Here is a 24,992-nt window from a genome sequence, read left to right as displayed (position 1 = left end):
TGAATTATCGAACAATAGCTTTCTGAAAATTGTTACCTGACTTTTAATAACAATGCAGGGTGTGTTACCAGATGGCCAACAGGTAGCAGTAAAGAGACTAGCAAGAAATTCGGGACAGGGACTAGAAGAATTAAGGAACGAGATTACACTTATAGCTGAACTTCAACACAGAAATCTTGTTCGGATTCTTGGTTGTTGCATTCAAGGAGAAGAGAAGATTTTGATCTATGAGTACCTGACGAATGCAAGCTTGGACGCCTTTCTTTTCGGTTTGTCCACAACTCCTTTCAAATCCAAAGACTCCCTTTTTCTGCCTTCCCCTGCACCTGTAATTTGCTAACCATGCTATATATGAATTTCAATAAACTGCAGATTCAACTAAAGGGAAGCATTTGGATTGGCAACAACGCGTGAACATAATCGAAGGGATAGCGCAAGGACTTCTCTATCTTCACAAGTATTCTAGAGTTAGAATCATACACAGAGATTTGAAAGCTAGCAACATTTTACTTGATGGAAACATGAATCCTAAGATATCAGATTTTGGAATGGCCAGAATTTTCGAACAGAATGAATCCACGTCAAAGACGAAGAGAGTTGTAGGAACCTAGTAAGTATACACAAAAATCTCTGTATACGCATTTCTTCGAATGTGAATGTTTTCTAATTGCAGAAGAAGATTTTGTGCAGCGGTTATATGTCTCCGGAGTATGCCATGAAAGGCATTTTCTCTGACAAGTCCGACGTTTACAGCTTCGGAGTTCTATTGCTGGAGATTGTGAGTGGCAAAAAGAACACTGAATTCGTTTCATCTACTGCTCTTAGCCTCGTTGAACTGGTAAGTTATTAAAACAGATCAAATTTTGTATTCAATTTCAACCAGAGCAGAAAAAGCTCAATCACCGCAATGAAATTTAAACGATTGCAGGCTTGGGATTTGTGGAAACAAGGTAACACTCAAGAGCTAAAGGACACGTCGGTAGACTCGTGCCCGGAAGACGAAGTTTTGAAGTTTATTCATTTGAGTCTGCTATGTGTGCAAGAGTATGCAGCTGATAGACCTACCATGGCAGAAGTCGTATCCATGCTCATAAGCGATTCCATGTTTTTCCCTGATCCGAAGCAACCTGCATACCACATTTCGAGAAGTGAAGTTGGGTCATCGAGGCCTGATGGGAGGCGACTGGACATGGGTTCGGCAGATTATGTGCCCATAACTGTGATGGAAGCCAGGTAAAAACCTTCATTTTACATCAGATATAAAGGAATGTAAAATACTTTAAATTCGGAATTTGAGAATTAAGAAAAAGAACACTTTGGTAGTCTCTTGGGATGCAGAAGTTTGACGATGTTGTATTTTGTTCCTTCACTGCACCGTAACTCACAGTGCTGATGCTCGAGTAAGGAGTAAAGAGCAGGCCATTTACAATTTTCTTAAGGATTCTTAACGAGAACTTATTAGGACTTTAGCTGCGAGTTTAATGTTTTCGATCTTGATGGACAAGAAATTACCAAGATCTTGATCTCACTATATAGAGAAGTTTCAATGGCCATCAGGAATAATGCATGAACTGAAGCACAAAACTTTTACCCTTACTTCATGAGGTTAAACCGTTTGATCACATAAACCTTCTTTTTCATGACTATTTTGACTGTTTTATCCTGCATCTGCATGTACTAAACCACTCAAGCTTCTTTCTTGTATGTCCCACCCACCATGTTACTTGTATGGCCCGAGTAAACTGTTATGGTGACATTCTGTGTCAATAATACAATATTATGTGTCAGTTTCTCTCCACGTGTCATTATATCATTAGCACAAAACACTACTGTGACAGTATATTCGTACCATAAAAGTTGCTTTCATGTCACCGAAGGCTAATATTTTACCCTTGCATTCTAGGTCACATGTTCGATTTCTCCCTCCTAACATTACTCGCATAACAACTTAAAAAATCGACGGGAAATGAATTATGCCAAAACAAACTGCGTTTTGGGCTTTTACTAGTCAGCTCCTTATTGCATTTTACTTTGTACTCGTCTTCTGGACTTTCCCCGCCTCATGGTTTAGCTTATATTAGAATATAGAACGACTATTTTATAGTTCCTGCCAAAAACATCTCAAAAAGTTGGTGAGGAAATGAAACAGGTAATTTTCGCGATCGAGCAGTTCGTGTCGAACCAATCTTTCGAGGATGATGTTCTGAGGAAGAAGCTCGCTGTAGTAGAGCAACGTCGAAACTGAGGCAGCAGGATCGGTAGCTAAGGATGTTAGCAGCCTCAGCAGAGGCCTAAACATCAATGGTGTAAGAAACTGCACCACCAAAAAAACAGAAACCGCTAAAACGTCACAAAAAATAAATAAGTCGAAACAATATTTAAATTAAATTTGTTCATGCGTACCATGGATTCTGGAGATCGAGGAAGGACAAGATGGAGATGAAGTTTCTGAACTGGATTTCGACGAGAAGTGAGGGTTTTGATTTGGGGTGTTTAATTTGTGAGGATTTTATTTTATTAGTTCTTGTAGACATCGAAATTTCGGTAAATAAATGTTGACCGATAAATCAAAGTTTCGACGCTCATGTATTACATAAATTTTACACGTGGCGTATGTCTAAACAAAAAAAAATCGAAATAAGTTAGAAAAGTCAGCAAATAGGACACGTGTCAACACCTGGCAGAAATGACTTATTTCATCTGACATATTATATTCAAAATTAGGCCTTGAAAAATTCTATAAATAGAAGCCAATTTCATTCATTTAGGAGGAACCAAAATCATTAGGCAAAATTCTGAAGCTCTGAAGCTCTGAAACTTCGAAGCTCTCAAGCATCCAGGTTCCCGAAGAATCAAGAAAGCTTTCTTCGTTCTTCATTCATCGTTCTTCCAAGATCAAGCCCCGACGGCCCTTGGATCAACAATCATCCACCTTCAAGATCAAGCCCCGACGGCCCTTGAAGAAAGCATTCTTCGTTCTTCATTCTTCGTTCATCGTTCTTCCAAGATCAAACCCCGACGGCCCTTGGATCAACAATCATCCACCTTCAAGATCAAGCCTCAACGGCCCTTGAAGAAAGCGTTCTTCGTTCATCGTTCTTCCAAGATCAAGCCCCGACGGCCATTGGATCAATCGCACATCCAGAAATACACACCTTACGAAGATCGAATCAGAGGATCAAATTTGAGAGAGATTGTAACCCAAAATCATCAAAATACAAATAATATTTTGTGCACGTTGTTCTTGTCTCTTTTGTTTCAGGAAAATTTCGTGTTCACAAATTTGGCACGCCTGGTGGGATAATCTCTACCTCTCATCTCTTTCTCCGTTCAAGAAATCCAAACACACCTCAAAGTCAATGGCATCAAGCAAGGGACAAGCCGTTCTCACAACCACTGTGGGAAGGATCCTAAGCACTTCTGCCGCAAACAGACAATCCATTGGCTCCACAACCGCTCCTCAACATGCCACTTCAAAGTTGGTGCCGCTAAAAGAGCAAGGGGAGCATCAAAGGTACGAGTCTGTCATCAACCTGACCTCGTTGGGGGCACCGAAGTATGCTGCTGAGGCACACAAGATGACATCCCAAAACAGCCAACAACGTTCTTCGTCAGCATCCTGGATGTCTAAAGGAAAGTCACGTCTATTGGTTGCACAAGTCATGACCATCGGCGTTACCTCCATCGAAGAACAACTGGCTCAAATGAATAAAGCGATCGCAAGGCTAACACGGATTGTTGAAGAAAAAGACTTGCAAATCGCTGCACTCGTCAGCCGACTAGAGCCACAAGACGGTGAGAATCCCGACCCAAAGGATGATCCACTAAAGAGAGAAGATGGCGAAGAAGAAGAGCCTTCGGTGGAGAATATCGATGTGAAGCCGGAGCCAGACCAAGCAGCGGCACTCATGGGATCTCTTTCTATCCAGCAACTGCAGGAGATGATCGCCAGCACCGTCAAGGCACAGTACGAAAAGAGCTCAAATACCTCCGGGTTGTACTCAAAGCCTTATTCAAAGAAGATTGATGCCCTAAAGATGCCGAGGGGATATCAACCACCAAAGTTCATGCAGTTTGATGGAAAAGGAAACCCAAAGCAGCACGTTGCACATTTCGTCGAAACTTGCAACAACGCGGGGACGAAGGGAGACTACCTCGCCAAGCAGTTTGTGCGCTCACTAAAAGGAAACGCCTTTGAATGGTACACGGACCTAGAGCTTGAGTCTATCAACAACTGGGAGCAATTGGAAAGAGAATTCCTTAACCGTTTCTACAGCACCCGCCGCACTGTAAGCATGCTAGAGCTCACAAGTACGAAGTAATGGAAAGATGAGCCGGTCATTGACTACATCAACAGATGGCGCACTCTAAGCCTCGACTGCAAAGATAGACTCTCGGAAACCTCTTCAATCGAGATGTGCATCCAAGGCATGCAATGGGATTTGCAATACATCCTTCAAGGCATCAAACCACGGACCTTCGAAGAGCTAGCCACCCGCGCCCATGACATGGAGTTAAGCATCACCCATCATGGGAAGAAGGAACCGGTCGCTGACTACAAGAACGACAAAGTTCTTGAGACAAAGGTGGAGAAGGCTGCATGGAAATCCACCAAGAAAGCAATGACGGTCAACACAGCTCCCGTCAAAATCCCTACACGAGGTAAGGCGATTCAAGCCGAAGTTTTACGTGATCAAGAGATGCGTAGATGCACTTTGAAGGAGCTTGAGGATAAGACTTATCCATTCCCCGACTCTGATGTGGTTGCCATGTTAGAAGACTTGCTAGAAAAGAAGGTGATCGGTTTGCCTGAGTGCAAACGGCCAGAAGAGATGAATCGCACCGACAGTCCAAGGTACTGTAAATTCCACCGCTTCATCAGTCATCCGACAGAAAAGTGCTTCGTGCTGAAAGATCTCATCATGAAGCTGGCCTAGAAAGGAATCATCGAGCTAGATCTTGACGATGTGGTGAAGTCAAACTATACCACCATCACTTCTGGCTCTTCCTACTCAAAGTTTTTACCTCAACTTCCCGGGGCATCCTCAAAGACAAGCAAAGTTGAAGGATGGACTCAAGTCACTCCTAAGAAATTACACAAGAATCATACGTCTCCTCCACAAGTCCACCAATCAGAAAGGGGGCAAAATAGCTATTGTCAACCTTCAAAGCAACGTGAACGTGTTGAAGATGATGAAATTGCGACACAAAGATCGTCCATTGCCATCACAATGCACGATTTCCTTCCTGAAGACTTCTTCAACTACTCAGTAAAGGCTCATTGCTATGAAGATTGCGAGGAACAACTCTCCCGGATTACTTGACGAACCACAAATTGTTCCTTGTTCGCACGAGCCTAAACTGCACGAACCAACGCTCCTGGTCTGCACGAGCTGAAACTGCAAACGACACCAAACGCTCCTTGCTTGCACGAGCTGAAACTGCAAACGGCACCAATGCTCCTTGTTCACACGAGCCTAAACTGCACGAACCAATGCTCCTTGTTCGCACGAGCCTAAACTGCACGAACCAAAGTTCCTCGCCTACACGAGCCTAAACTGCATGGCACAACGCTTCTGATCCGCATGAGCATAAAAGGCGATACCAACGCTCATTGCTTACACGAGCTGAAACTGCAAACGGCATCAACACTCCTTGTTCGCACGAGCCTAAACTGCACGAACCAAAGCTCCTGGCTCGCAAGAGCATAAACTGTGTACGGCAAAATCATCATCAAAATCACTGTTAAATTCATCACTCATTTGAACTACGTTTTGACTTGATCTCTTTCTTTGGAAGGGTACGTAGGCAACTCGAGCATTCAATTTCGAGTTCAGTCACATCAAAATAAAAAAAAAATGTGAAAGTCAATTTCATTACAAGAAAAAAAATACATATGTGATTACTACGTGTTTTTTTTAAAAAAAAAAAGGGAAAGAAAAGAAAAAGAAACATATATATATATATATATATATTTGTATGTCTTGGCCCAGCTATAAATCAGGGCCCAAGCTCCAGCTTGTCTTTCCCCATTTTCTCCTCGGCCCACGGTGCGGCCCAGCAGCTCACACTCTCCCACTTCCTCACGGGCCACACCGAGAATCCAGCTGTGTCTTTCCACCCTCACATCTCCTAGAGAAATCAAAGAAAAGAAAGGCCTCCTTGTTTTGCCAGCAGGACAGAGCGATTTTTTGCAAAGAATGCAACCTTCCAATTCACAACACCAACAGTACCACCAGGTTCAAGTAGTCAACCAACAACCAATTCTATAGTGTTTTTGGTTTCTACAGCGGGATTCCGAGGAAACCATCTCCGTTCCTACGGCAAACAGTTGCAAGATTTGAGAAATATCTTGTCGAGTGTCGCCAGTGGATTGAGGAATTAGAGTAGCTGCTTCTAGACTCTGAGAGGAACCCAGCCAATGATGGATCCTCATTGTTGCAGTCTCTTCCAAAAGTCATGTCAAATATGCATTTTTTTAATTCTTTCGTTCACATGGCAGCTAAGGTGAAGAGTATTCATCAGTACATTGTGTCCATGAAAACAGCCTATCTTGTTAATAAGCACCGTCCAGGGTACGGGAACGATCCATTTCTCGAGGCTAATCGGCAGGAAACAGCTAGGCAAGAAGCTGCTGCTAAGAAGGTGCATCCAACTTTGCATTTACCTGCAACGTCGCAACCATTAACACACGTTGCTAAATTGTTTGCTAGTTCAGGAACCCCTAGGACATCTACTACCCCATAGACGTCTGCTGCAGCTACCATTACAGCTTCAGCTGGGAGTGGACTTTTCAGTACCCCTCCTGCTTCATCTGCTCCAGTGTCTTCCTCTTTATTTGCTAGACCACCGACTGCAGTACACCGCCTTCTGGATCATCTTCCCCACTCTCCGCCGTTGAGAAAATCCTCCATTGAAGAAGCAGCAGCCATGCCGTTGCAGGAGTACGTGGACAAGACGCGGGTCCGATAGAACTACCGGAATCTCCAGCACTCCAACCTCTCGCCAACTCCGGCAGCGATTCGAAGTCGATGAACCAGGCGATGCAGCTGGGCACACCAATCCACACCATTGTCAAAATGGAACGAGGATCCTCTCTGCCTTCTCTCCACCGTCTGTGAGCTCAGCAACCGCATCGTGCACTTTCGTCTCTATTAACAACAAAAAGGGAGTAGCAAACTAGTGACCTCGGAAACGGCAAGTCCACCGGCAGCTAGAAGACCGACGATGAGGTGATGTCGATGTATGAAGGGTTGCTGGCGGATCACGGTAAGGCACTCCTTCTTCCTCTGCCTTTGTTGCCAAGTCCATCGCCATCCCTGCCCAACTTCGAATCCTCTCTGTTTGCCTCCAGACCAACGGCGCGCGCCACCTTCCTCATTCTTCCTCCTCCAAGCTTCTATCCCCTTGTCGTGCTCCATCTCCTTCATCTTTAGCTCACCCACGGTAACATCAAGACCACCCAACAGTGGTGCAACGGTGAAATGGAAGCAGCAACCCAGTTTTTTTCTCCCCGGCTGATCATTCTCCCCGACCACATCGGCAACATCAGCACGAGCAATGCGCTTCTTTACTCAAAGCTCAACAACAGTGGCACCACAGACGGGTTCGAGGTCGAGTCCCGGAAGCTCCCTTCCTCCAAGTACAAAGGCATGGTCCCTGCCCAACTTCGAAACCTCTCCGTTTGCCTCCAGACCAACGGCGCGCGCCACCTTCCTCATTCTTCCTCCTCCAAGCTTCTATCCCGCACCCTATATATATGTATATGTATGTACGTATGTATGTATGTGTGCATGAAAAAAATAAAAAATAAAAAAATAAAAAAAATTTTGGTGCACTCAGCACTGAAAGCAAAAAAATAATAATAATAAAAAAAAATGATGGTGTCAGCCACCACCCTAAAATATACATATATATATATATATATAAAATAAAAGTTTTGAAGTGGTGGGCAATACCATGATTAAAGGCCATAAAATATATATATATATATATGATGATAAAAAAAATTGTTTTGATCTTTGGTGCATCTGGCACCATGATTAAAGGCCAAAAAATGTATATAAAAAAATATTTTGATCTTTGATGCATCTGGCACCATGATTAAAGGCAAAATATTTATATATATATATATATATATAATGATAAAATAATAATAATAATAATTTTAAAAAAAAAGTTTGATTTTTGGTGCGTCTGGCACCATGTGGAAAAAATGGGTGCATCATGATTAAGGAAAAAAAAATAAAAAAAAAATAATAATAATTAAAAAATAATAATCTTTATGCTTTTGGCACTAAATATATATATATATACACACACACACACACACAAAGAATGAAATAAGGCTCATTTATTGATTTCTTTGAAAACTTACAGAAATGTACATTTTTACATCAGTCAAAAAAAAAAAAAAAAAAAAGAGAACAAACAGGAGGGAGCCTTCACGAAGGTTGCTCGTGTGAAGCCTCACCACTCAGTGAAGCACTAGGAAGAAGAGACGTCAGAGGTTGACTGTTTGGCACCTCATCACTCGACGGAACCCCAGGAGGAGAAGGCACCAAATGTTGATTATTTAGAGCTTCATTACGCGGTACAGCCTCAGAAGACGAAGGCAAATGCCGTTGGAACAAACCCACGAACTTCTGATGATCAAGTAAAATCTGACCATCAGATTCCTGCATCTGGTTAATCTTCCTCTTCATGTTTGTGGCATAGTTATGTGCGAGCTTGTGCAACTGTTTATTCTCATGCTTAAGCCCTCTAATCTCCTGTTTGAGACTCATCACTTCAGCCGCCAATGATTCAACTTGACGGGTTCGAGCAAATAGGCGTTGGGCCATATTAGACACAGAACCTTCACACTGCACACTGAGAGCCAGAGAATCCTTAACAGCCAACTCATCAGACCGCTTGGAAAGTAGTCTGTTATCTTTGGGAGTCACAAGGTTCCAGGCCACCACCGCAGCGGTCATATCATTCTTCATCATCGAATCCCCAACGGTAAGAGGACCAGTAGGGGATATGAATGATGAGCGCCATATGTTGTCTGGAGAAGGCGGGACTACCTCTTCACCAAGGTTCAAATCAAAACGATAGTCGGAGGGTCCAGACATTTTCAAAGGTGTTGAAGAAAGAAGAGGTCGGACAAATCAAGATCTTAGAAGTGCAAGAAGGGAGTTTCTACAAGCGAAAATTCAAGTGTGCTTTGAAACGAACTGTGTGCCTCTATAAAAATCAACACTCGACGGGATTTCAAATATTGAAGAGGCGAGCTCAGAATTCGAAGATGACAATTCAAAAATCGAAGAGGCAAGCTCAGAAATCGGATAAGCATCTTTTTTTTTTCCAGACGCGTCAGCACCCGTCACGCGCAAACTCAGCTTTGCGGAAATCGCGAGCAATTTGTTAAAGCGCCAATCCCAGATATCAAAGAGGCGCCAGTCCTTTTCAGCCTCATCAAACACCCGTCACACGCAAACTCAGCTTTACGGAAATCACGGGCAATTTGTCGAAGCGCCGATCTCAGATATCGAAGAAGCGCCAATCTTTTTCAGCCTCGTCAACACCTGTCACATGCACACTCAACTTGGCGGAAATTACGGACAATTTGTTGAAAATTTCTGATAAAGAAGAAAGCACGTAAAGCCATACCGATCAATCACGCATTGGTTGCCGACATGAATGAAAGAATAGTACCTCTACAGGTATTAAAAGACTTCCTATAACTGTCCACCTTCACCTTCCATAGCAAGGTAGACATACATAACCTTTCTTCATCTCCGAGAACCTCTCTTCATCTCTGAGAACCTTTCTTCATCTCCGAGAATGCCTTCCTAACGAAGCCTCTCGAGTCACTCAGTGTTTCTTATTCCTTGGGGTACCTCTGCAAACAAATGACACCAAAGCAAAAGTATCTCATATCACCAGGGTAGAAAGCAAGAGTATCTCATATCATGCTTTCTCCCGTCCTTTCCTTTGTCCTTGTTCTTACCTACAAAGACAAGGATAAAGAAAACAATATGTCGGAACCTCCACTCAAACTCGGGTAAGGAATCGACTACCTGGAACCTTTACCTGGTTGCTTACATGGTATTACTCTCGACTACTCGTCTTTCACTACTGCTGTACTTCAAAAGAAGCTGCCACATCTGCCTGGAGAACAGATAAGGCAAGTGAAAATGATACCTTGCAGCATGTGGAGACAACGTGCAAAAGGAACAAGCAGAGAAAAATGCGGTCTGCACAGTCAACTCAGCAGAAGGAGTCCGAGCTGAGGAACTCAAGAAGCTGCCATATCTGCCTGAAGAAACAAGCAGAGAAGAATGCAGCCTGCACAGTCAACTCAGCAGAAGGAGTCTGAACTGAGGAACTCGAGAAGATGCCACATTCTCTCAGAGGAATAGATAAGGCAAAGGAAAATGATACATTGAAGCATGTGGAGACAAGCACAACAAAGCACGTGATGATTCATCCACAACTTCTTCAAAAGCAAAAGTACCTCATATCATCAGAGTCGAAAGCAAAGATATCTCATGGCATGCTTTTCCTTTACCCTTGCTCTTGCCTGCGGGACAAGTAGAAAGAAAGCAATTGGTCGGCACTCGGAAAGATTGAAGAAAGAAACAGACCAACAGCTTCACCTCGTGCCTGCTTGTCATGTGTTCGAGTCAACCTTCAAGAATCAAGCCTCAACGGCCCTTGAAGAAGCTTTCAGCCAAATTCAAAAATCAAGCCTCAACGGTCCTGGAAGAAATCACAAGTCCGATTCAAGATCAAGTGTCCACCACCCTTGAATCAAACCCAGTTCAAGATCAAAGCTGTGGAAAGTCAACAAGCGCAAAAACAAATACGTGCCAATTCATCTACTACCAAAGCCAAAGATCATCTACCACATGAAACTCCTTGTGGTCCAAATTCAACCATCAAGATCAAGCCTCGACGGCTCTTGAAGAAATCTCAAGCCCAATTCAAGATCAAGCTTCAACGGCCCTTGAAGAAATCTCCAGCCCAATTCAAGATCAAGCCTCGATAGCCATTGGATCGACATCTACAGTAAGGGACTTCAAAACCCATCTTCTACACGTGACAAGCACATGTATACGACACGCCTTGAAGTGGGGGCATTTGTAGACATCGAAATTTCGGTAAATAAATGTTGACCGATAAATCAAAGTTTCGACGCTCATGTATTACATAAATTTTACACGTGGCGTATGTCTAAACAAAAAAAAATCGAAATAAGTTAGAAAAGTCAGCAAATAGGACACGTGTCAACACCTGGCAGAAATGACTTATTTCATCTGGCATATTATATTCAAAATTAGGCCTTGGAAAATTCTATAAATAGAAGCCAATTTCATTCATTTAGGAGGAACCAAAATCATTAGGCAAAATTCTGAAGCTCTGAAACTTCGAAGTTCTCAAGCATCCAGGTTCCCGAAGAATCAAGAAAGCGTTCTTCGTTCTTCGTTCATCGTTCTTCCAAGATCAAGCCCCGACGGCCCTTGGATCAACAATCATCCACCTTCAAGATCAAGCCCCGACGGCCCTTGAAGAAAGCGTTCTTCGTTCATCGTTCTTCCAAGATTAAGCCTCGACGGCCCTTGGATCAACAATCATCCACCTCCAAGATCAAGCCCCGACGACCCTTGGATCAACAATCATCCACCTTCAAGATCAAGCCCCGACGGCCCTTGAAGAAAGCATTCTTCGTTCTTCATTCTTCGTTCATCGTTCTTCCAAGATCAAACCCCGACGGCTCTTGGATCAACAATCATCCACCTTCAAGATCAAGCCTCAACGGCCCTTGAAGAAAGCGTTCTTCGTTCATCGTTCTTCCAAGATCAAGCCCCGACGGCCCTTGGATCAATCGCACATCCAGAAATACACACCTTATGGAGATCGAATCAGATGATCAAATTTGAGAGAGATTGTAACCCAAAATCATCAAAATACAAATAATATTTTATGCACGTTGTTCTTGTCTCTTTCGTTTCAGGAAAATTTCGTGTTCACAGTTCTATCTGTCGATCTTTCAGCAAACATTCAAACCTACCCGTATGAAAAAATTTGACATGAAAAAAATTTGGGTAGTGCTTAAACCACCAGGAAGAATAGGTGGAGTTCGTTAAAAAAATGCAAAACCCAACTTTGTCTCTTTGATCAAACAAAAAACAAGTATTTTTGTATTGATCTTGTGATCAAAATCATTAGATAATTGAGAATTTAAACAAATTTGAGCAGTTTTCTTGAACTAATCGACACCATTTGATAATTTTTAGACTAAACTTAAGAATTGGTAATTTCGTTTAGATTTGGTCACTAAAAGAAAAATTTGTAAATTAAGTTGGGTTTAGTCAAACTAATATTTGAGGGGATTTTGAAAGACTAGGTCTTCCTAGTGTCGTCAACTAGGTTTTCTAATAGACGTTTTTATAACTCATGCAAATTTGAGTATAGTCTTTTGAGATGATACTCTTATCATAATTTACATATCATATTTGTATCATATCTCTAATAAAGATGGAATTCACATGTGTTGATGGGCCTGTACAATCAGATTAGTGATGTGGGTGTCTAAGAGGCAGAGCATAACCTATTCAAATCCTTAGTACCGCAACCAAGCATGCACTTTGTTGGAAATTATATATTATAATATGAAATATTGTAATATATAATTTTAATAATTGAATGAAAAATAGTGTTAACCAATTTCTTAGAGTGTTGTTTAGGTGTATTCCCTTAATAAGTGATATATACTTATAGATCAAAAGTTACATCTCTTTAATAAGTAGAAATTGGATCCTATATAAACCCATGAAATCATTGGTATTAAATATAGAAAATTAGGGTTAATTTTTACTCTTGAGAAATAGGGTTTCCCCACTTTATTTCTCTCATTCTTAGTCAATCAAATTCCGAATCATATCTTGAGAGTACGGAATATATAAAGTTCGCTAGAGTCCGAAGATTGAAGTGCTTTGACTTTGGATTATAAATTGTTGAATCCTGGGTGACAAACGCCTACCGAACTACAAGCACAAGAGTAGGGGCGAAATTCTGTCTTTAGGACATTGCATTTATACAAGCCTCAATCTTCAAGTTTGTCAGTTTTTCTAACTTTCTCTCTAGTTGTTTATATTAATCTCATACATAAATTGATGTTGTGAATTTCTTTCTTCTTTCACCGAATTGTGTCTTTGGGGTAGTTGAGACGATGCACCGCTTAGCATCATCTAATGAAAAGGCACTGGAATTTGGTTTAGAAGATAGACATACCAAGAGGCCATAATTGAGAGAAGATTAAGTCTTGAAATTATTTAAACGAGGAACAACGTCAGTGTTTGGATAGTTAGTTTGTGGACCTCACTAAAAGTGTGCATACTTTCATGTTGCTCTAAAGAAGTGTGCATTTCCGAGAATAGGGAAATGTTATGGCCACCAATAAGTTAAAGTGTAGGGGTCTTTCGTAAAAGGAATGACGAGACACTGAAAAAAAAGCTTATTAAGTAAGCATGCATAGTTGAATTAGACAAGGTCATGCTTATTAAGTAAGCATATAAAATTGAAAGTACATAGCTATTGGGTTGTGTTATTCATAGCTTAGAGCATCCACATGTACTAGATGAATTCAACGATGCTAACTAATTGAATTTTTTACAGTATGAAGTCAAAGTACATAAGTGGAAATACATGCAATCACATACGGAAATCAATCCTCAATTAGAGGTGTACTGGATAATCTAGATATAAAGCATATTGACTTTATACGTTGTGATGGTTTGTCGAATAGGACAAAGTAGAATGATTAAATTGAAAAGAGTAATTTGCAAGATAAAAGAGATAATAAGCAATATATATTATGATAAATAATGTTTAAGGTATAACAAGGTTAGAGACCTTCTTACAAATATCTTAAATGTGTGAGAGTTTACCCAAGTGCTTAGTGTTAGCAAATTACTTAGTAAGTAAATCCTAATATAATTTTTGGGACTTGACATTTCAAACAATGTCAAACAACTACTCTCGTATGAAATATAATTTCATAAGATGGATTGTGCACACCATTAATAATAGTCAACTTGGTGGTGGATCCAATTATTAAAGGTTTGACTAGAGAGTAAGTTGATCATCGAGGGGAATGAGGCTAAAGCCAACATAACTAATGGATCAGCCGGACGGAAACCTAACTTAGTTGATTGGAGATCCCATGGTCTAAGTTCAATAGGCAAACTGGTTGGGAATGATTCAAAGAAGTTAACACACTACATACCTCATTCATATGATGGAAGAAGTGTGATGTCTGCATAAGTTTTAAGGTGTATATTTATACTTAATGACGGTGATATCTTATAAATAAGAGGAATAGAATAGACTATTCTTAATCAGTGGTCACCTATATGAGAGTAGAAGTTGGTCGCTTCTATGAGAATGAGATGACTAAATTCTCTAAAACTCTCATGAATCTGGGATTTATTCAGAACCAAAATGAACACAACCGTATGAACCGTAATATATTAGGATAAGTGATGTGTTACTTATTGTCTTGGTTTACTGCTGACGTGAACAGTTCAAGATCTTCCACATCTACTGCGTAAATCCGATAAGTATTCACTAGGGTAGGTTCAAGTCCAAAAGACACATCTCCCGATGCATCTCTTGTCCACATGTACTCTCAAATTCTTCCTAATTTTTCATTCATGTGAGGGATTGTTGGAAATGATATATTATAATATGAAATATTGTAATATATAATTTTAATAATTAAATGAAAAATAGTGTTAACCAATGTCTTAGAAAGGTTATGTTTAGGTGTATTCCCTTAATAAGTGATGTATATTTATAGATGAAAAGTTATATCTATTTATGACACGCCCCGATCCCGATATTCCCCGAATACTAGGATAGGCACGTGCTGGCCGACACCCGAGGGTGACGAAAGCCATTTATTGATGCAATTGCTGAAAATAAAGGATAACTAAGACTTATAAATATTAAAGAATAAGCATTTAAAGAACGTGTTCAAAGCATACGACTAACTAGAATACAAAAAAAAAAACGATATAAAATTTGATGAACAAAGGAATGGGTCCCACACCAAAAGAACTCGAAGACGCCGATGCGGAAGTGCCTTGATGCCGAGATTGTATGCCTCGATTCTAAGCCCTGAAGGGGGCGCAAAACAAACATGAGTGGACCAAGTTGATATATATATAATAAAACAGTTATCAACGTACTAACCCCTAGGTTTATGAAAACACATATATAATGATAAACATAGGTTTTCCGAAACCTAGCATTATGTGCAGTATCTCAAATCATAACTCATATATAATAATCACTAGTGAATTGTCCGATAACCCCCAGGCCCCATGCCGGCTCCCCGTCTCTGAGCAGACAGTCAGAGGAAAATACACTTCAGGCCCCATGCCGGCTCCTTGTCCCTGGTCTTAAATGCCAGAGGAAACACCCTCCAGGCCCTATGCCAACACCAAATTGTCGCCCGGGACGGACCGGAATCTATCCCTACGTCCCGTAGCGGAAAGGACCACTAGGTAAGTACAAAACCACTGAACATATATATATTGAAAAGCAACTTCATAGTATAAAGTCATCCATCATCTATACTATAAAGAGGTGTTCGAAACATGTTTTAAATATCATATCGTCATCCATCGGATATTCTATAAGAACATGGGTTATAGGAAAAATAGTAATAATTCAAACTAGCCTTAGTAAGCATGTTATCTCAAAACGTTTCATGAAACGTAATCATTAAATCATGTCTTTCATGTATGCATTTCTACTATTTAAACATGCATTTTAGAAGGGGTCCACTCACAGTACTTAGCCGCCGAAGAGCCACGCAACCTATCGAAGAAGGAACGCCACAGATAATCGCCCCTAAGCACATAAATGGTCCAATTAATAAAACTATGTAATAGAAATTAAATTTGGGAAAACGGACGTCATAAACGGATTCAGAACGTCGAATTACCCTAAGAAAGGTCCCGGACGAAAACCCGAAAAGTCAACCCTAAAGTCAACGTTGACCGGGAATCAACGGTCAAATTAGGTCAAATGGGTTTTAAGCTTGAAATCCGGATTAGGGTTTAGGTTAAATAGGGTTAGGACCTATTGGGTTTTGAACTAAATAAAATAAGGGAATTGGGTTGGATGGGTTAGGCCTTAATAGATTTTAGGAACCTAGGGTTTTTGGGTTAAAAGGGTTTAGGATGGAAAAATTGGGGTTTGGGCTTTAGCCCAAACACACACACACACATGCATGGCATGCATGTGCATGCATAAACACACACACACACATGCACGGGTAAACACACACACACACAAGGCACAAGGCCTTAAGGCCTCACTAGGGCAGGGCTTTAAGCCCCTTTAAATCAAAACCGGCCCAAGGCCATTTAATAAGGCCCGAGGCCTTTGGGGTTTTAAAACAAAAAGAATAAAAACAAAAACTGAAAGGGAAAGGGTTTTGGGCTAAAACAAACGGGCTTAAGGCCCAAGGGAAAGGGAAAGGGAAGGCCGGATGGCCTTGGTTTGTCGAGAGGGAAGGCCGGAAATTCGGCCGGAAAACTACCCCACTTTAAACGGCCATAACTTTGTCACTACTCAACGAAATCAAGCGAGACAAAAATAAAAGTTGTAGCCCTGGAAGAGACGAAGAGAATGATACCTCACACGACGTCTAACTCGCCGTAGTTTGGCCGGAAATTGCCTCGAAAGCCTCGGAGGTCGCCGGAAACTGGTTAAGATTTCAAATGAGTATAATTTCTTCAATACTCAATGAAATTGAGTGAAACAAAAAGGAAAGTTATAGTACTCCACGAGACGAAGAGATTGATACCTTGCACGCCGGCCAACTCGCCGTGGTTTGGCCGGAAATTCTCTCGAAAGTCGCCGGAGATGGGTGTGCCTACACCCGTGGTGGTTTCGTCCTAAAAACCTCCAAAATCAAGAAATAATCTAATTTAAAAGTCATTCCAGCAAGATTCAAGGACGAAATAGAGATAATTAGGGGCTTACCTAATCGAAGATTGAAAAATCTCGCCGGAGTCCCTTTTCCGGTTTTCTGGGGTCGTGGGAACGAGAGGGAGAGAGAGAGAGAGAGAGCAGGACGAGATGGTGAAGGGTGATGGTTCTTCCTCGCACACTCGTGTGCCTGTGCGTGTGTGCTTGCGGTGCAGAGAAGGGAGAGAAGTGAGAGCCGACAAGGAGAGACAGGAAGACAGAAAACGAAAAAGAAAAAGGAAGAAAGGAGAGGTTCACAGAGGGGGACAGAGAGAGAAGAAGGAGAATTTGCTTGGGGTGCTGCCACGTGGCAGGTTTAGAAAGGAAGGGATCCAATGCTTTGGATCCTGATTTGGTAGACAAAAAGGATGAAATTGATATATTTAAAACATTTAGGGGTAATTACAAACATAAATCTTTATAATTAGGGGGCGGGTGTTACAATTTAATAAGTAGAATTTGGATCCTATATAAACCCATGAAACCATTGGTATTAAATATAGAAAATTAGGGTTAATTTTTATTCTTGAGAAATAGGGTTTCCCCACTTTATTTCTCTCATTCTTAGTCAGTCAAATTTCGAGTCATGTCTTGAGAGTACGGAATATATAAAGTTTGCTAGAGTCCGAAGATTGAAGTGCTTTGACTTCGGATTATAGATTGTTGAATCCTAGGAGACGGACGTCTAACGAACTATAAACACAAGAGTAGGGGCGAAATTCTGTCTTTAGGACATTGCATTTATGTAAGCCTCAATCTCCAAGTTTGTCAGTTTTTCTAAATTTCTCTCTAGTTGTTTATATTAATCTCATACATAAATTGATGTTGTGAATTTCTTTATGATTATTATTAATGGAATTTTTGTGTTATTTTCATGTTTTCTAATATTGCTCCAACACACTCAACAGCTTCTGCCCACTCTTAATCTTATTTGAGACGTAATTGTATAAGATGTAGATGTAATTGTATAAGAAATCGCTTCAAATGGAGCATTTGGAAGGTTTTATGGGAAAATTTTGGTCATCCAACCAACACATTATTACCCAGAATGAAATTAGGAATGAATTTTTAAGACAGGACAGAAATTAGGAATTAAATTCATATTCAATCGGAAGTCAGAAATCGAAATAATTTCAACACCAATTGCATGTAGCTCCTACGGTGTGAAGACGATGGGGTTGGTCCAAGGATTTTTTTCCCATTATTTCCACGAACCTTCGGAAAGGACTGTGCATAATTCAAGTCAATGGCCCAAAAAATACGTAGCGAAAACTGTATAATTTCGAAGAAAATGAAGAAAAAGTCAACAAAAAAAATGAAAGGTCAAAACTGTCAACCGTGCTGGTAGAATTATACAAATGGCTGCAATAAAATGGAGACTGAGACAATGAGAGGAGTGAAATTCAACTCCACAGAGACATACAGAAAACATGAGACTCAATGTTGTGCTAATTCTGAATTTTTTTGCATGTTTCTGTATGCAGTATTTTTTATCTTCCTCTCATGCACAAACCCTAGATTTTCCTGTACTGCTCAAGCAAGGGCAACGGCTAGCCGATCAAGATAAGAATTTTCTTGTTTCGGAAAATGGCGGTTTCTTCAAGCTAGGGTTCTTGAGTCCTGGAACTTCAAGTGCTTCCGGTGCCACCAGCGATCGTTACTTGGGCATATTTTACACAAGGCTTCCAAGTCATCCAGATGCAGTGTGGTTGGCTAACCCTAAAACTCCGATCAGCGATTCATCGGGTGTTTTCACATTGGATAGTGAGGGAAAGTTGAAGATTGGGTACAGTGGGGGGGAAATATCTGTATCAGATTCCAATCAAACAATTTCAGGTAATGTGACTGCCTCTTTTCAAGACACTGGAAATCTTGTGTTACAAGAGTTTGCTTCCAATGGAGCATTCGGAAGCGTTTTATGGCAAAGTTTTGATCATCCGACCAACACATTGTTGCCCGGAATGAAATTAGGCATGAACTTCAAGACAGGACAGAATTGGACACTTTTTTCATGGTTGAGCGATCAAGTCCCTGAGCCAGGCGCTTTCAAGCTAGGCGTGGATCCTGGTGCCGCCAACCAACTGGTCATCTGGCGGCGAGGGGATGTGTACTGGACTAGTGGTGTATGGAAAAATGGTAGTTTTCTAGGATTCCCTGAATTGACAAGAAGGGTAGATTTGTTTGAGTTTACTTTTGTTTCAAGCAAAGAGGAGAAGTACTTTTCTTATTCCGTGAAAAATACTTATACATATTCAAGGTGGGAACTGAGTTTACAGGGGCAAATTTCGCAGTCCGTTTTAGCCCCAAACAAGACTACTTGGGAGAGCACAGTTACCGGTCCATGCAAATTGAACATGAATTATCCGGATGCAATGTGCATAGAGGAGAAGATTACAGAATGCAGGAACGGTTCTGAGCTGTTTGTGCCGATAAGAGGTTATTTTGCTGCGGTCAAATTCCTATACGCTGATGATGATACTAGCTTGGCTATTAGTGATTGTCATGCTGTCTGCTGGAGAAACTGCACCTGTATCGGATATGAAAGTTTGTATACCGAAAATGGGACTGGATGTGTGTATATGATGGAAGGAGCAAAATTTGAAGAGAGTGATTACTTTGGCTTTACTTATATCCTCACTATAGCGAGGAATAGTAGCAAAGGTATGCATCTTCTCATTCTTCCTTCCTACTCTATAATTTGTGCCCTAAATTTGATGTTTTGAGTTTCATACGCTGTCTCTCAACAGCTTCTTCGAGTACAATGCTAATTTTGTGGTTGGTCTAGATGGAACTCCTACTGAAGAAGGAAAAAAAATCGGATCAGCAGGAAGTGTAGCGAAAAAATGGTGGATATGGTTTATCATAAGCATTACACTTTCTGTGACAGTGCTACTTTTAGGTTACTTGTGCTACATAAGGAAAATCAAACGTAGATTCATGCAACACACCGGTAAGTTGTTAAGAATCATAAAGGATTTCATTACTGCTAAGTTGCTAACATAGTTATGAATTAAGCATGCATATAACTCTAGATACTATTGCATTCATCGAAACTGGGCAGGCCTAGAGCAAGGATTAAATGAGTTGAGATCTCAAATTACCAGAATCGGCAATGTACACAGGCTCAAACTAGGCAAAAGTATAGGCCAGGAGTTTCAGATGTTCAGTTTCTCTGGAATAGTAGCTGCAACGAATAATTTCTCATCTGGCAGCAAGCTCGGAGAGGGTGGTTTTGGACCAGTTTACAAGGTAAAATCTACGTTGAATTATCAAAGAAAAGCTATCTGAAAATTGGTACCTGACTTTTTATAACAATGCAGGGTGTGTTACCAGATGGCCAACAGGTAGCAGTAAAGAGACTAGCAAGAAATTCGGGACAGGGACTAGAAGAATTAAGGAACGAGATTACACTTATAGCTGAACTTCAACACAGAAATCTTGTTCGGATTCTTGGTTGTTGCATTCAAGGAGAAGAGAAGATTTTGATCTATGAGTACCTGACGAATGCAAGCTTGGACGCCTTTCTTTTCGGTTTGTCCACAACTCCTTTCAAATCCAAAGACTCCCTTTTTCTGCCTTCCCCTGCACCTGTAATTTGCTAACCATGCTATATGTTTGTACCATACTTGACCAATCCCGAAACTACCGAGCACCGGCCAACGCTATACTGTCAAGGACCCAGAAGAGTTCCCCTCCGACCAGGAGGCCAATCACTACTCGACACGTGTTAAGATTAGAAGCCAATCAGAGCGCAGCACGTGTCAACATCAAGAACCAATCATAACATGACACATGTCAATGTGACAAAGCTACAAGTTTTTCTATAAATAGGGGTCATCCCCCCACAATATTGCCTAATGCCATTTGTGTTAAATCATTCACAAGAACTCACTAATTTGAGAGCTTGATCCTTTGTACTTGTGTAAGCCCTTCACTACTAATAAGAACTCCTCTACTCCGTGGACGTAGCCAATCTGGGTGAACCACGTACATCCTGTGTTTGCTTCTCTGTCTCTATTCATTTACGTACTTATCCTCACTAGTGACCGAAGAAAACAAGCGAAGGTCACAAAACCTGACACTTTCTGTTGTACCAAAGTCTTCGCTGATTTTGTGCATCAACATTTGGCGCCGTCTGTGGGAAACGACACTTATTCCTACTCTCTTCAGCTGTGTCAAGCTGGTTTCTATCATTCGTACACTTTCTTTTGACCAGGCATCCCTCTCCAACATGGGAAGCGAAGGAAGCCACAGCACACAGAATGACACCCCCCTTGCACATAGTGCGAAACAACGAAAGAAGGAAGGAAAACGAGTTCTTCTTCAAGCTAAAGTCGATGAGTTGGAAGCTCAGAACAACAAGATAGCAATGAGGAATGAGGTCCTCCAGGAGCAATATGAGAAGCTCTTCGAGACACTCCACGAAGCTAGGCAAGCTCAGACACGCGAGCTTGTTGCCCCCGTGGAAGTCAACCATCAACTGGGTGCCCTCCAACATGGAGGGTCACATGCATTCGACATAGATATCCCTGATAGGGAACAGATTACCCCTCGACTTGATAATCAACATGAGGCTTCTCTTAACCCAGTTGCTTCGACCCGAACCATGAGAAGTGGAGGGAGACACCTCTTTGCTGAAGGGGCAGAAGGATCGAAAGCCGTCTTTCGCGATTGTCGGGATTTCCTGAAGCAACGTCGAGAGAATTCCATCCATATAAGCTCAAAGATTAATGACCCAAGGATTTCTGAGAGACTCGGTCCCCTGCCACGGCCCAAGCCGGCCACCAATTTGGGGAAGGGGCAACAAGTCCTAGAGAGACATGAGGGTACAGGGGACTCAGAGGTGTTCCGACAGACATACCCTGGAAGCCAGTACAGCGAGTCCAGGGAAAAATCACATGCCCTTGATCAAACCTTCCTAATTCCAAGAGGAGATGGAGATTTACGAAAGAAAGCTCCAGTGGCACATAACTCCGCTCAGGACCCCCTTGTCCTACAACTTCTTGAGGAAGTAAACAAGTTGAAGGCTGAACGTCAGGCTGAAATACCTGACTGGAACCAACCCAGGCCTGGCCCTCTTACAAGGAGGATCCTCAACACCCCCCTTCAAGCAAAGACAAAGCAAAAGCTTGGCTTGCAACTTTATACTGGAAAAGAGGACCCGATTGAGCACCTTAACCTCTTTGAGTCCACCATGGCATACCGGATGCACACCGACGAAGAGCGATGTCTTCTCTTCCCCTCCACCCTCTCTGGCGGAGCTCTAAATTGGTATTGTCGTCTTACACCTGAGACGGTAGACTCATTTGAGGAATTGAGGAAACTATTTGTTTCCCAACACATTTTCCAAACCGATCGCTTGCACTCTGCAGATGACCTGTACACTATCCGCCAGAAGCCAGACGAGTCATTACGTATGTATGCTGGCCGCTTCAGCCATGAATACTCCCGGTGTGCCGAGGCAGACGACAAGACTGCCCTCAAAGCCTTCACGGCAGGCCTACGTGATTGTTTCTTTAAATACATGATAAATGCCAATACTTGGAAGACTTACTATGAGGTGATGGCGCAGGCTTATAACCATGCCTCCGCCGAGGCAAAGACATATCAGGAGAAACCCCCTACAACCATCCTTTATCAACAAGTGGGAGGTGGAAGCCAGACTCACCTAAATGAGAAGACCTCGACTTTCCAAACAGCAGTGGCACCTCCCCATGCCTTGCATAATGCTTCGCCGAATCAACAGACATATCAATTTCAAGGCAAGAGGAAGGATTTCCATCCTCACCACTCTCATTTCAGTAAAAAGAGTAAGGGACACTATCCCGATAACCAAGGGTATCGCCACAATAACGCTCGCCCCCAGGCAGTCAATGCAGTGGGTCAAACCCGCGTCAAGATACCCCCTACCCCAAGGTATGAGACATACACACCCTTGAATGCCACATGCGCGGCCATTTACCCCAGCATAGCTCACCTGATACCAAAGCCAAAGCCGAGGCACCCAGATTACACGCCCCCGAATAACGCGGGCATGTTTTGTTGCTACCATGAGCATAACGGCCATGATAGCGAGAAATGTATCATCCTCCGTGATCGTATTGAAGCTTTGGCACAAGAAGGAAAAATTGATCAATTCCTCATTCACCCTCAAAGGGATAACCGTAACCAACGCCATGTGAATGTCATATATTCCATAAGCGGCGGCACACCCATATCTGAATCTTCCAATAGGGCCATGAAAAACAGTGAACGAATTCTGAGGCCTGGTCACCAAGTGTTTCACGTGGAAGACATCAGGGGAGGGAAGTATCAAAAGCCTAACTGGGATCCGATATGTTTCTACCCTGAGGAAGAAAGAGGCATCATCTACCCTCATAACGACCCATTGATCGTGGAGGCTCACATAGCCAACTTTGATGTTCGACGAATCCTCGTAGACACAGGGGCTTCGGTCAATATCATGTTTGCCGAAGCTTTCAGGGCACTCAGTGTAGCTGAACACTTGCTCGATCGCTCGATTTCTCCTCTGATAAGCTTCTCCGGTGATATTGTGCAACCCTTAGGGAGCATACATTTACCCTTTACTATTGGTACAGGCCCTTACACGGCTACCATTACCACTAACTTCCTAGTGGTTGACTGCCCAACGGCATACAATGTCATCTTTGGGCGCACAGGCATCAATGATCTCAAGGCTATGGTATCCACGCATATGCTGTTGATGAAATTTCCAACCCCCCATGGCAACGGCTACATCAGAGGAGATCAGCTTAGTGCACGATCATGTTACAACACTTCAGTTAAGCAACAACACTTGCCCGGACCCAAGGAAACCCTGTCTGTACATGACCAAGTCACAAAGACCAGCCTAGATGAAGCGAACTTGGATCTTCCTGATAGCAACAATCAACCCGATGATCCTCGAGATGACTCTTTCACCCAGCAAGCCCAACCTGCTGAAGAGTTGGAGAAGGTACCTATCTCAAGAGATTATCCAGATCGCATGGTGAAGATTGGCACCACATTGTCACCACCCCTTCGGTTAGCATTGATATCTTTTTTGAAAGAGAACACTGAAGTCTTCGCCTGGTCATACGAGGACATGCCAGGCATCTCTCCCGATGTCATCTGTCATCGTTTGAGTATTGACCCCAAGATCAAGCCGGTGAGACAGAAGCGAAGATCTTATGACGCTGAACGATACGAGGCAATGAAAGCAGAAGTTGAAAAACTCAAAGGCATAGGCTTTGTCCGCGAAGTCAATTACCCGACATGGGTAGCAAATGTGGTCCTTGTTAAGAAAAATCCGACCAAAGAAAGTCTTTTGCTTCAAAAGGTCTTGTGGAGAATGTGTGTTGACTACACCGACCTAAACAAAGGGTGTCCGAAAGATAGCTTCCCTCTTCCTCTTATTGACAGACTTATAGACTCTACGGCCGGGTGTGAACTCCTGAGCTTCATGGATGCTTACTCAGGATACAACCAAATCCTCATGAACCCTTCGGATCAAGAACACACAGCCTTCACTACCGACAGAGGACTATACTGCTATAAAGTCATGCCTTTCGGCCTAAAGAATGCAGGAGCGACTTATCAGAGACTAGTCAACTCAATGTTCGCCGAGCAGATTGGGAAGAGCATGGAAGTTTACGTTGATGATATGTTAGTCAAGAGCAAACATGCTGACCAACACATCACCAACCTATCTGAAACTTTCACTATTTTGAAGAGGTATCGAATGAGGTGAAACCCCAACAAATGTGCCTTCGGCGTAGGCTCTGGCAAATTCTTAGGTTTCATGATTAGCCAACGAGGCATTGAAGCTAATCCCGAGAAGATCAAAGCAATCCTCGACATGAAGGAACCGGTAACTTCAAAGGACATCCAGAGCCTTACTGGCAAGGTGGCAGCCTTAACCAGGTTCATTTCTAAGGCCACAGACAAATGTGCTCCCTTTT

General features: G+C 42.1%; 2 protein-coding genes and 1 long non-coding RNA gene across 7 annotated transcripts in view; 2 read left to right on the top strand and 1 right to left on the bottom strand.

Annotated features, from left to right (window-relative positions):
- LOC126594446 (G-type lectin S-receptor-like serine/threonine-protein kinase At1g67520) overlaps positions 1-24,992 on the top strand; it is a 36,862-nt gene that overhangs the window by 1,854 nt on the left and 10,016 nt on the right. Inside the window, exons 4-8 of one of the 4 annotated variants that reach the window (XM_050260784.1) lie at positions 59-269; positions 373-610; positions 691-838; positions 929-1,233; positions 2,150-2,321. In XM_050260784.1, coding sequence (XP_050116741.1) covers positions 59-269; positions 373-610; positions 691-838; positions 929-1,233; positions 2,150-2,153 — 906 coding nt within the window. In that variant the 3' untranslated portion in view covers positions 2,154-2,321. Of the gene's footprint in view, positions 1-58; positions 270-372; positions 611-690; positions 839-928; positions 1,234-1,387; positions 1,470-1,903; positions 2,079-2,149; positions 2,322-24,992 lie in introns of those variants that run through there. The other 3 variants (XM_050260777.1, XM_050260767.1, XM_050260788.1) reach the window with 3 other exon arrangements.
- LOC126594517 (uncharacterized) lies at positions 14,857-17,409 on the bottom strand. The gene is made up of 5 exons (XR_007613313.1): positions 17,047-17,409; positions 16,868-16,966; positions 16,697-16,765; positions 15,845-15,906; positions 14,857-15,168 (listed from the first exon to the last, which is right to left on the bottom strand). It is a non-coding gene; the product is annotated as an uncharacterized LOC126594517 (long non-coding RNA).
- Positions 18,319-24,992, top strand: part of LOC126594462 (G-type lectin S-receptor-like serine/threonine-protein kinase At1g67520) — a 15,566-nt gene continuing 8,892 nt past the window's right edge. Inside the window, exons 1-4 of one of the 2 annotated variants that reach the window (XM_050260801.1) lie at positions 18,319-19,692; positions 19,817-19,981; positions 20,093-20,280; positions 20,352-20,562. In XM_050260801.1, coding sequence (XP_050116758.1) covers positions 18,462-19,692; positions 19,817-19,981; positions 20,093-20,280; positions 20,352-20,562 — 1,795 coding nt within the window. In that variant the 5' untranslated portion in view covers positions 18,319-18,461. The remainder of the gene's footprint in view (positions 19,693-19,816; positions 19,982-20,092; positions 20,281-20,351; positions 20,563-24,992) is intronic. The other variant, XM_050260810.1, reaches the window with a different exon arrangement.

Source organism: Malus sylvestris, chromosome 2, assembly GCF_916048215.2.
Source record: "Malus sylvestris chromosome 2, drMalSylv7.2, whole genome shotgun sequence".
In the NCBI taxonomy this organism is placed as follows: domain Eukaryota; kingdom Viridiplantae; phylum Streptophyta; class Magnoliopsida; order Rosales; family Rosaceae; genus Malus; species Malus sylvestris.
Note: the sequence above shows the minus strand (reverse complement) of the source record. Positions and strands in the feature narration are given on the sequence as shown.